Source organism: Schistosoma haematobium, chromosome 6 (assembly GCF_000699445.3).
Source record: "Schistosoma haematobium chromosome 6, whole genome shotgun sequence".
Taxonomy (NCBI): domain Eukaryota; kingdom Metazoa; phylum Platyhelminthes; class Trematoda; order Strigeidida; family Schistosomatidae; genus Schistosoma; species Schistosoma haematobium.
The window spans coordinates 1329188-1342442 of record NC_067201.1 but is presented as its reverse complement, the minus strand read 5'-3'; the positions used below and the strand labels follow the sequence as shown (position 1 = coordinate 1342442).

The 13255-nt window shown below is 39.2% G+C and overlaps 1 protein-coding gene across 2 annotated transcripts in view; it reads right to left on the bottom strand.

Annotated features, from left to right (window-relative positions):
• MS3_00008280 (uncharacterized protein) overlaps positions 1-8189 on the bottom strand; it is a 37814-nt gene extending 29625 nt beyond the window's left edge. For both annotated transcript variants that reach the window (XM_051216642.1, XM_051216643.1), the window contains exons 1-2: positions 7784-8189; positions 4289-4336 (exon numbers count right to left, since the gene is read on the bottom strand). In XM_051216642.1, coding sequence (XP_051065232.1) covers positions 4289-4336; positions 7784-8080 — 345 coding nt within the window. In that variant the 5' untranslated portion in view covers positions 8081-8189. The remainder of the gene's footprint in view (positions 1-4288; positions 4337-7783) is intronic.
• Positions 8190-13255: the final 5066 nt, after the last annotated feature.

Here is a 13255-nt window from a genome sequence, read left to right as displayed (position 1 = left end):
ACAACCACGTCCAGGTCGAAAACCAGCCTGATTTTCTCTAGTCTGTTCTTCACGAGCCCTGGTTAGGCGTCGAAGTATTATTGAGGCTAATATTTTAAACACTATATTTGTCAAACTGATTCCTCTGTGATTGTCACAAGAGGCCTTCTGCCCTTTCTTATAGACTGGCACAATCAGTGATTGAGACCAGTCAGATGGGATTACGTCTAGTTCCCAAATTCTACCCAAGACCTCAGTTAATCTCACTGCTAATACGGAACCACCATGCTTAAAAATCTCAGGAGTAAACCTGTCAGGGCCTGCTGCTCTCCCTCGTTTCAGATTTCTTATGGTTTTTTTACTTCGTAAAGAGACGGAGGACCTACATTAACTTGCCTTTCAGGTTGACTGGAGATCGTGGGAAACCGAAGTGTGGCTGAAGGCCAGTTGAACTGATCCCTGAAGTGTTCTGCCCATCGATCTAATATCCTGGATTGAGAATGAATAATATGTCCATCTTTCTCTGAGAGTGTTTCACTAACAGTCGGTTTGCTAATGCCAGTTTCCTTAACAAGTCTGAACAATTTTCTGCTATTACCTATTGCCGCTGCCTTTTCCATCTCTCTTGCTTTCGCTACCCACCACTGTTCACGATCATTGCGTAGACTTCTTTTCAGCTTGCGCTTAAGCTGACTCCACTCTTCATTATGTTCAGAGCCAGGTGGAATGAGTTTTCGAGCATCTATCAGTGCGATAGATGCTGCTGAGATCCAGTGTCGCTCCCTAACCTTACGATTTACCGTACTTGCAGATATCACTGCTGTTTCCACAGCTTTACGGATATCATTCCATGCTGCCTCAGGGTGGACATCACATACATGGCTGCCTAACTGTTTTCCTAGTTGTTCCTGGAATATACTCTTAGTTTGACTATCATTAAGTAGGCCCCTAAGAGGTTTCCTTTCAGCCTCTTTCCTACGTCCAGTAAGACGCAAGCAAATACGCGCTCGTACTAGAGCATGATCTGAATCTAAGCTTGTGCTCCAGAATGAGCGACACTATTCTATCGAGCCTCTCCATCGGCGGCTGATAGCGATGTGATCTATTTGGGTCCAACGTTGGGACGAATTAGGAGGTCTCCATGTTAAAAGATATTTTTCCTCATGCTTAAAGTTAGTATTTGCAAGAAAGAGGCGGTTATCTGAGCATAGCTGCAACAGACGGTCGTCATTATCTGTTCTTTAAGCCACGACACCATAAGATCCACCTAGGTGTCTTTCTCTATCGCTTAGTTTACCTACTTAAGCATTAAGGTCATCGGTCATTATTACTACATCCGAGCGCCTAGCTTTTCGGAGAAGGTTGGAGAGCTTTCTGTAAAACTCATCTTTTACATCATCTGAGCTGCAGTCAGTGGGAGAATAGGCAGAGACGACGAAGAGGCAACGACGAGTGTCCCTATCTTTTCGGATCCTTACTGTTCCGTTTAGTCGGACAGCACACAAACGACTGTCTACTGAGATCCACTCTAAGAGAGCTAGTTCTGCCCTAGAACTCAATGCTATACCTACGCCAGCGAGGCCACGGGAAGTACAATCAGGGCTTCCAGATACACGAAGTGTGAATCGAGTCGGTTCTTTATTTTGGCATGGTGAGGTCAAGTGAACGACGCTACTCGGATCCTGTATGCGCGTTTCGGAGACGCAGCACACATCGATGGCGCGGGATTCTAAAGTCCTAGCTAAGGAAGCCTGTTGTCCTATTTGGCACAGTGTTCGGACGTTAAAAGCTCCTACGTGTAGTTTAGAGCGTGGTTTCAGAAGACCAGGAATAAAGTTCCGCGTACTCGAATCGTTTGCCCTAGCGGTGCGAGATGATAAAGAGACGTGAGAAGGGTTAGTCATGAAGATAAGAGAGTTATTAGCAGGTGTAGGAAGGATTTGAGTGTGACCAACTTGGTCTCGTGCGCTGTTACGGATATGAGGGCTGATATCACTTCCCGGCTGCCCGCACCGTGGAAGGGTATTTCTTGAGGAACCTGAAAAGGAAATTGGATTAGTGTTGGTCTTAACGACCTGGGAGCGTGACCGCAGAGCCCAAGGGACAACTGCTTGAGGCCGGTCGCGAACGGTCTTTTCGTGGAAGGTTTTTAATGTGTTAGCTCCGTTCTTCAAAGGGCCTTACCGCCGGAGACGGAAATCCGCGAGGTAAGGTGAGGTGTGACATTTTTAGGGTCGACCTTTTCTAACCTCACCCCTCCTTGTGGGAAGGCAGCATCGCTGCAGATGCTGGTTGTCCGAGGGAAACACCTTACTGCTGTCACACCCCTCTACAGTCAGCAGTACGACTTCGCCCTCAGACCTTGAGTTGCTGCTTTTAGTCTTACCGTTCTCCAATCGACCTGCCTGGCATGGTGGAACCTACAGGAAAATATGTTCCAGCCAATATAGCTCGATTGGGTCATCACGATAGGCGAGCCCAACCACCGCGTCAAGGTAGCAGCTTCGGTCGGGGATGATACACTTACTGGCCAGATGATAACAGGTTGCGTAAAATTGTGATAATAGTTGCTTCGGTGTGAACGATACATTTAACCAAAAAGAGTATATGTATCTTTTCGGACTTTTGGATCATATTTTCTTAGTTTAATATCTTCAATAAATGAAATAAGTGGTGTAATTTATGATTCCATCTGTTCTGACGAATTGATTTAAAATCGACCACATTGTCACTACTGCACTCTGGATCTCAAACACTACCCTCACTCGTCATTTATTTCTCTTTTCCAACTCATATAATTTGTATATAGTTCACTGTTCCTATCTTCTTACTGATTTTCTCCTACGGTATTTTTGAGCTGCCTGTTTGTGACTTTACAGCTAGTAAGACTATTGGAGGAATTTTTATGATGTTAATTGACAGTTATATTTGGATGTCTTTTTCTCGAAGTAATTAGGAGTGAGGAATCAATATAATAACTAATTATTATCTAAAAACATCAGTACTCATGTTGTATGCATGATGGCTAGATTAATATTGCTCAAATAATTGGGGCAGTAACTAAACCACATTAGTCTCTCATGCGAAGAGGAGAAGGACGACCAGCTTCTCTTCCTAGATATACCTCTAAGCAAACGAGATGACTCAATCAAGCGATCCATTTTTAGAAAACTAACATGGACAGGTCAATACCTTAGTTATTACATTTATTGCCCGGTGCAATGCATACGGGGTTTGATAAGATGCCTATTTAACAGGCTTGATCGTATTTGTATAAATGACGCTATTGGTGATGATGTTAGATTGTTAAACAAAACATTAATGGAAAATTCATGGTACAGTGATACCTACCATAGGTTTGGCAGAAAAAAGCTAGTTGAATATCATTCTTTCTGTTCAGGCTATCCATGTTCACTCATACATTAATGATTCAGAAACAATTTTTCAACCTTCAACTTGTACTTTTATTTTACCTTCATACAAAAACAAACACTTAATTCACTCCTACACATACAAACATACAGGCGAAGGCTAGATATCTGTCTATCAATAAATGGACGAGTATACTGCGCGGCAGTTCGTTTTGTTTTAATTTACGGCAGCGAAACATGGCCATTAAGAGTAGAAGATACTCGTCAGCTACTAGTATTTGACCACAGATGCCTTAGAAATATTGCTGGCGTCTGTTGGGATCACCGGGTAAGTAATAGTGAGGTTAGACGCAGGGTATTAGGGAATGATGGTTAATCAGTTGATAAGGTTGTGAATCTTCATCGACTGAGATGGTTGGGCCACGTGTTACGTATGCTTGTACACCAATTACCACGACGCGCAATGCTAACCGGTGTAGGGGATGGTTGGAAGAAAGTTAGGGGCGGCCAAACCAAAACGTGGCATCAGTGCTTGAAGTCACTAACTTCTAGTCTGACCCATGTTGGGAGATGCAGACTACTTGGTTGGGGTCCGCGTGACTTTCGTAACGAATGGTTGGAGACTCTTGGTGATATGGCTCAGGATCGATCACAATGACGTGCCTTTCTTACACAGGCCCTAGGACGAAACTGACACAGCATATGAACGGTTATCAGAAAAATTGAAATTATTTAGTTCGTGATATTCTGAAGGTAGCTGCATCTTATAGTTGCAAAGAAGCAAAGAGAGAGCTGATAAGCACGTTGATGGTTGTTATCATGAGCAAACCAACTGGATTGATCAACAAAAGCGATTAAGATCATTTCAGAGAAACTTATAAAAGCTCTAGGGTATATTTTGAATATTAAACTAATTAATAAAAATACAATTGACCTACTTTATTCCAGGAGTATGGATTTTCCACGAGACGAGGTCCTTCCTGGAGCTGGAAAGACGAGTACATAAAAGGAAGGGATAAAACGAGATACTGATGAAAGATGGGGAGTTCTATTTTGAATGCTAACATAGGTTAAATATTCATATAACAATGTGACAACAAACGACGCCTAAGAAATGGAAAGATGAAAATCAAATCATCATCGATCATGATTGTAAGCTGACCAATTCTTCCCCTAAGAACCATCTTATCCTTGCAACAGTAGGCGTACAATATACAGTGACGGCTAATTACGATAAAAATGACGGTCTCGAAATTTGCTGTCAGTATATTTTTTTATCATCTACGTGAACTTAGGGTTCAAAAGAATCTGTACAATGGACTCGAGTTAACTTTAAGATCAGAAATTAATGACGAAACTTTCATTGAAATTACCACATTTAATGAAAATGGAGATCGTACACGTTGGAGTCAGAAGTTTGAAAACTTCTTACAGGCTTTAATAACCTAGGGCTTTAGGTAACAATCCAGACAGAAGCCTGACCAACCATTTTTAGACTACAAAACTACCTTACAGAAAACGATCACAGCAGTACTTTCGTACGTTTATTTTCTGAGTTATTCATTATGAATGTACTTGATAGATCATCCGAGATTCTACATAAACTTCATAAAAATGCAGAATGAGTCTTAATTTTCAGACTGAATATAAATCAGAAAACTTAGTGTGAAATATGCACAACTTAAAGTGTTTTGTTGATGAAGTAGTGAATCATGGAATTCTAGACATGTTTAACCATTCAAAACCTGAGCAAAATCCGATTCGGTGTGGATCCAAGATACTCGGTGTCTAAGTAGACGAAACAGCCATATTGAAGAAGTTCACTTTCGAAGGAAACACGCAACTGACATTTATCGTATACTAGACTCTCGAAAGTCATTATTTTACTTAAGAAGCACTAACATGTAAGAATCCCAGATTCATCCCATTCGCACATGGTGTTGTGGTCACAACAGGTAAGTCAGGGATCATGGAACACATCGAAGCAGAAGGATTGACCAAGTTTAAGCCTTATAGGCATTTATTAAATCATTCCACGAATCCTCTTCCTTCAAATAACAGGAATATATATGTGGTCAGTGGTAAACCATGAGTGCATTTGGATGTATATGACAGACGTGATTGGCGAAAGCTTGTCCATCCAACCTAAACATATGACATTGTTATTCTGTTGTTATATAAACTTTTGTGAAGTTCAGTTCAGCTAACGCAAGTTGCGGAATCCCATTAGTGATGTGGATATAAGACCTAGATATTTTCGAGGGGAATAGATAGAACTTCACAATAGCATCGCACATTAGTTAATTCAACGGTTTAATATGCAAAGTGCATACTTTTAATCAGTTATTTAACTTCTGACTTGTTCCGTAAAAAAACTAATTGCTACACACATTACCAACACTGACGGAGTGATGACTGTTTATGGTAAGTGGATAGTGAATGTATTGCTAAGGAGGTGACTGAAAAAGATATAATTGATAACAAAAGTGTAGATAACAACTGGTATCTGGCCAAGTGAAAAGTAATAAGATACCAAAGTAACTGTTTCACATTGGGATTTCCAAGTAAATGCCATAGTTAAGGCAAATACATGTCCTCAAACATTTGCGCCCTAGTTGACTCTAAAAATGCCAATACTCACTCTGAAGAAATTTTCCCACACACAATACAAAAACACAAAACGTGAAATGTTTATCAACAAATTATTGTATAGGGATGCCAAACGTTCATATTTTGATTATCGTTACAACTTGGAAATGGGAGAGAAAAACAATAAAGAACGTTATATTGCAGTTGAGTACCATGATATTGATTTTATGGGATGATGCTTTTCCTTAATAACCAAATAAGGATTTCATTTCTTAGTTTATATACCAAGTCTTTGAAACGAGCCCTACAACCAACATTAGCAACTTTGAAACACATCTATAGTAAAACTAATAGGTTGTACTGTAGCTGCAGTTTCTATTCATTTACGTGTCCTAGTGAGGCAAATAGTTAAGCAAAAATAATGAGCATGATTATTGGCTAACCAAGAGATCTTGGAAAATGACCTTATTTCTGAACTGTTCTAAAGGAAATCGAGGTTGTAATTGTCAAAGGTTATGGGAATTTGAATATGGATTTCATCTCATTAACGAAAGATGAAATTGAAATTTTTGAAACTCCAGAGTGACAGATTTCGAGATAAATTTTTGAGTTGGAATTATTTACAATAACATCGCAAACGAAGAAATAACGGATGATAACACCAAAAAAATGTTTGCCAAAAAAAGCATCTCACATTTAGTTAGCTGTATTAAAATTAAAATTTGCTAGTCATAGCTCAACACCAGTAAATATACAAAGATTGTAGACTATTACACATGCTTTTTTTGTTACTCCAGGGATATATTTAAAAAAACGAGATTTTAGAACGAAACATCACGTGAATACATCACAATGTGAGAATTTAGTTGTCAAAGTTCTTACCGTTATGCACATATCGATTTCAAGAATTAAAAATTCAACATTTGTGGCAATATCTCTTCATGAATTTGTTGATAATGGCAATGCTACTGTTTTCGGTTGGATTGAAAATATATATAATCATACTACTCATATTACGAATGTTTCATCTGCTTTCATGATATATTTAGTCAAAACAAATGACAGTAATAACTATATTACTGTGAATTCGACCTTAGAAAAAACCTATTCAAGCGTAGTTGAGCGTTTTTCTTAAGTTTCAATACTGGTTTGATTGATTTTAGGAATTAGTGATTATTGGATTACTGGTATATATATAATATTTGTCTTTTGAAAGTTCAAGCAAGAAACCACAATAGGTCCACCGCAAACCGCCGTGATTACCTAGATTGGTTAGCCTTTTATTCTTACAAATGATGTTTCAATTAAGTAATACATCGTGCACGAATTATAAAACCGACAGGATTACATTTGTACAATTATGGACTACAACTAACAACAAGTTTAAACTTCCCAAACAAATTGTCTAAGGTTCACATTACCGTTGTACTTTGAGACGAAATATGTGAAAAATTCTTGAAATTTGTCTATTTAGGTTACATATGAATATAAGGGTTAAATAATGTTGCGAGGATTAAGATACACATAAGCTTGGCTCAGTGATCATACCAACAACATAGCAATCAGTCTACAACTATTTCACCAACTATATGTTGATGGTGTCAGCTATGTACTTGCTATGCAAATATTCGTTTACAGTAAGAAAATATTTTTTACTGTAAGATACCGCAGATTTCTTAAGTTACAATAGTGAAAGGATAGATAAATTTCTCCGTCCTTGATCAAGGAGCCATAAGTCTATAAATATAGGAAACTGTCAAACTTTTAAGCAGGTTTTTATAATTTTCAAGTTAATCACACTGAACGTTATCCGAACTATAGAACTTAAACACAAAATAACTCACAAGGTAAGGACCATTTTCAGTAAGTAAACCTTCTAAAGAAGAGCACCCTGGCCCACCGTTAAACCATACAATTAAGGGAGCTGACGTCGGTGACGAAGCAGCTTCGACAAGCCAGTAATGAATATTGACCTTATCAGATGACCCATGGAGATATCCAGAGAACTGCTTGAAATTCGGTTGTGGCCAAGCGCCTGGTAAATAAAGAATTTCATCCGAATCTCCTGGTCTATTTCTACTACTCGAAGATAGCGAAAAACTACTCAAAACTATGAGTGTTAAGATGACCACAGACATCATTAGGCAACAACTCCAAACACGGCGCACTTTACGTTGGTATGCGGAATCTAGTCATACAAAATTTGTTTTTGGACTTTCAACATCCAATCTTTCTTTATTTCAAAGGTAGGAACTATTTTTTTACATTTGCTCTGCAGTTGTCACTCATTATTCTGTAACATGAAGAGATAAACATCTAGTAATTTCTAGACTTCTGCTGGTGTCAATCAATGACTTTCTGTATGTCAACGATTTAGTATTTAGTATTCAGTTCCAGTTTCAACCTGGAAAGGAAAGGAAACCAAACGGCGTTCGTTAGTCCAGGCAACGGTGATTTCACAGACCAAAGTTCTTTTGAAAGCGTCGCTTCAAGAAAGAGAATTTTAGTGCTAACGTGATTTGTATTTAGCAAATTTTTGCTGTGTTCCTACGCAACGAAAGCTCCATTTTTAATCCAAATAATCTATCTTGAGCCTAATGTTCGATGGATTACTTTTTTTTAGATAAACACAAGTTAATAGTTGGCTGTGGTTTCACCTCAGCCTACCATCCGGTTTTTTTCCAGTTATCTACGTTAAGACTACTTTAAGTATATCCTAACCTTTCGTACTACCCGTTTTTATCCATTTTGTCCGTTTCTGGTATGCTTTTTTTGCTTTAAGGGCCATAGATATTTGCCAGGACCTATTAAACAATTTACATCACTATAGTCATGAAGAATTCATGTAGGCCACCAGGTTGTCATTTTGCTGTTACTTCTGGCATGCAGTGTGACAAATGCAAAGGTCGATTCCACGAAGTATGCATGGATCTTACAGTAACTACTTACAACGGACATAGTAGGTAGGATCGCAGGTGGGCATGTGGCAAGTGCAACATGAATGCTAAGGTTTTGTCGAGCAACTCCATTCTCTTGACAGGTCTACGGAAAATGTCAGCAAATCCGTAAAAGGTACGCAGTGAAGATAAAAAAGGGACCTCGACAAAGCTAGTATAGATGGAGCATGCAATTACAACAATAAGAACATGCTAAATCTCAGCGCCATCATAACATCGACAGTACTGGACTCCCTCAGCAAACTTTGGTCTCCCAGGACAGGGTCTCTGATTGCAACGGTGGTCCCCAAAAACTATGTAGGCGATTGAACCCCCGTCAATAAAGTTGAGAAATACCGGGTGTCACTGTATAAGAGGCAGAACATCCCAGGTTCTGTGGTGAAATCGACTGGTGATTTGGCCGTACAGTCTACTCCCTAAGACTGTCCAACCGGTCAGCAAAGAGCATAGTAATCGGAAACGCAATTCGATCACCGAACAACAAGGTGGTCAACCTGAACGTGCTGGAAAACGTAGGAAAACAGTCCCAGTCCGCGATGATTCTCATAATCATAGGTCTTGAAGACAGCTCTGATCTTTCCCTTAACCTGCAGGACAAAAATGATAGGACGTTCTTGGAAGAGTTAAACTAGTTGCTCGAACTTCCTAAAATAAAACCTTTGACAGCATCCATTGTCGCGCTTAGACTGCATATTTAAAAACCAAGAATGTCTAACTGAAAGCTGCTTAATCCCGGCTTGCATGGGCAAAAGTGGTCATGTCGTCATAGCATTCCATTTTATCAGCAAATCTGAGCTCAAACATCCCGCTAACAACAGGCGTTGAAATTTCAAACGGTTGGATGTGTCGGCTTTACGGAACAACTTTGCCATCTGAGACATGTTACGGAATACGAATACAGTTTAAGTAGGACCCTTATAGAGGTATCCCAAGTTGGAAAATATCTAGAAGTGTTTGTATCTTTCGATTTGAGGTCTCGTGCTAACTGCGACAAAAATGTCCCCCCAGCAAACCTTTCACTGGTAACGTTGAAGCGCATTTGCAGCTAGTTCGAAGGAAGAACTTTCCACACAATCTTTGACAGTTTTGTTCATCTCCATTCAGACTACGGCAACGTGGTATTTCCTACCTCACTCCGAACGTATCCAACGGCGAGCCACGAAATCAATTTGGGGATTCGAATTCAAGTCTTATGAAGAGCGGCCTCAACCAATGAACCTTTACCCATTAAAGTATAGGCATCTCAGAGATGACCTAATGAGGTACAGCATCCTAAACCATTCTGGATATCCCCTTAAACAGACATTTAAGCTTAGTCCCAGATCAAACATTGGGGGTAACACCCAGAAACTGGAGACAGAACACAGAGGAACAGAGTGTAGACATACCTTCTACTCCTTGAGAGTAGTCAAATGCTGGAATTTGCTGACGGCTGAACTGGTCCAAGCGACTTCCCAAGAGTCATTTAAGAGAAAACTTGACATGTTCTTAGGGACTAAAGATAGTATCTTTCTATGACTTATCAACTTTTTTTCTTCTTCCTCTTTTATCGATAATATACCCAGGTTCTTACCTGGCGGTACCAGTGACCCACTGCTACTAGACATGGAAGCCCGTTAAGAGCAAGCTTCTACTATTCCGTCCAAAACCATTTGAACCACTTGAGCTATTTAAATTCCATACGTTGATGATTCGATAGGAAAGTCGATAGTCAGTTGACAAGTGATTTGTTCCGAACTTGTGAAAATTTGTAAACCGTTCTTGTAAATTCTTTTATTGGAAGACAAGAAAAAAGAGGGAACGTCAGATGTGAATTGACTACTAGATAATCTAAAAACTGTGATCAAGCCTCTCTGGGTTTTCAATATGATGATGGAAGTAGGTTTAGTTTAAACAGTGGTGCATCATACGAGAGCTTCACTATTCTGGAACCATTTTAGTTGCGGTTCTTTTAATCTTTTCAAACAGATCTCTGTCTCTTTATAGACAGGGGCTAGCCACTTATATGCAGTACTCGAGTTTAGGATGAGCGAATACTGTGTACAGATTCTAAAAGGTTTCTAGTATCGACGTGACTAAAGGAGCTACCAATTGACTATAGAGTTCTAAAACTTTCGACGGCTATCGCACGACTGTGTGCAGTAGCTTTTAAGTCCTGACTACCGATGACTCCCAAGTCGTTGTGGGTCTGGGTAACGGGTATCTTGCTTATATTCGCCATGTACGTATATTGACCTTGGTGACCATATGTATAATAATGCACTTGGAAGATATTATCGGCAACTGCCAAATTTTAGACCGTTCAATCAATTTCACTAATTCGTTTTGAAACTCTTAATTATCATCTTTGTTTCTTATCACTCTGTACATCTTGTTATTTTTATTATGTAACAAAACCGATGATGATAGGAAACAAGAAAGGTCATTTATGTACAGGAGGAACAACAATTGCCTCAAAACTGTACCCTGAGGCACTCCGTTAAGCACAGTTTCATAGCTAGAATATTTGAGTTATCCCGTACTCTTTTTTAGTGAAAAACTAGGAAGTCGTTTATCCATATTAATAAATGCTGACGCTCTACATGTTTATCATAGTAACTAGTACTTAGCGGAGTTCAGTAAGGCTTCTTTCTTGATATTTAACTTATGGTGCTGTGTGGATGGGCTCTAGCGTACTGTTAAAACATCATTGCTACATCACGCTGATAACGTCTAAATCTGACAAGACGTGACGACGGGTGGTTACGTATGTACACTGCAGGCCGGCCTGGAATTCTCGGCAAACGTATCTAAGTTGCAGATAAGCCTTACCAACGTGGGCGAATGTTTCTGCATCTGCACTGAACGGGCAAAAATGGATAAACATAACGCCAGTAAAACTTCAGTGCACTCATCTTATTCTCACAATGAACCAATGGCAAATCGCAACCTGAAAACCATGCGGTCTGAGAATCGGTTTTTAGAAACTTATGGTCGTTTAGACAAACAGCTTCCAAAATAAGTGCATATATGTTCACCAAAGTATAAATGTAGTACGTAGTCCCATTACACACGTAGCTTATCCTTGCTCTCGGATACACTTTAATAACTTTATCTTCTTTATCTTTTTAATAACTACCCTCTCCATAGGACATTGTGATTCTTACTATATATGCCCCTTATATTCGTGACCTTGTAACTGTACATATACACATTACGTGTGTTCTTGTGTGAATGACTATGTATTTATAATTTCATCGAGTCTCTGTATCAGTGTCATAACATACTCTGCATATCTTGAGTTGTATCAACGCTCGTAATTGATGCTATTTTATCTAGTACATCTTCCTTCATCGCTTTCCATCGTGCAGTTTGCATGAATGAATGAGTGCTTGAAATAAAATCATTCAACTTAATATTTATTTGGACCTTTATTACATTCATTGCGCAAAAGAGGTGAGGTTGAATAAAAGGAATTAGATATCGAACGAATACTTTGTGTTCACGGTCCATTCATATCATATATACGCTTCTTTTCTCTAACCAACTAGGGAGCTCTTGCTTAAAAGGTGCCTTAATAATAGAAAATTAGACCAAGTAGTTATACCTTCACTAGTTCACTACAAATGACTCAATTTCAATACGCTTGAACATTTCCTGTTTTCCTTCCCGTCCTTTTTTTCTTACCATCTTTTTCAGCTCTCTCAGGATATGCCACCGATAGCGCACATGGATCGAGTGACTTCGTCCTGCGCCATCATTGATGCATCGGATGTCTCAGAGGGGTATAATGTTGCGGTTTATCGACGCCATCAAATTTACGTGGATTTAATTTCGACTATCAGTTGCACGTCGCAACGCAACCTCCATAAAGCGCGCCAATTGTCACATTGATAATACGGATCTTACTGGTATCATTCCATTCATATGTGGAAAGTATTATGCCCAATACTTTATGATCAATGTAGCCGATAAAATATCAAACTAAGAAACCCAATATAGTGAAGACTGCATCTTCTGTAACAAATTGATCTTGCCTGTAAACTGGCATACCTCATGTAACAGACTGTTAGTTGATGATAAATTATTATTATCATTATTCTCCATTCACTCCATCGTCACTCATAGGTGAGTCAATACGTTGCTACAAACGGTGAGCCACAAATAGTGAACGCCAACCAAGATCTATACACAAAGTACTAAGCTGCGTCAGTGCAGAACTCTTTGAAACAGTCTTTTGTTTTATCTCGTCTCATACCATAACGTTTCCACCCAAATAAATGAAGCCAGTTTTGTGTCAACGTTTCAACAAGAGATTCGCTTTTCTATATTTTCACCTTATGTTTGTCGACGGCATTTTGGTAAAACCGCTCATTTTTT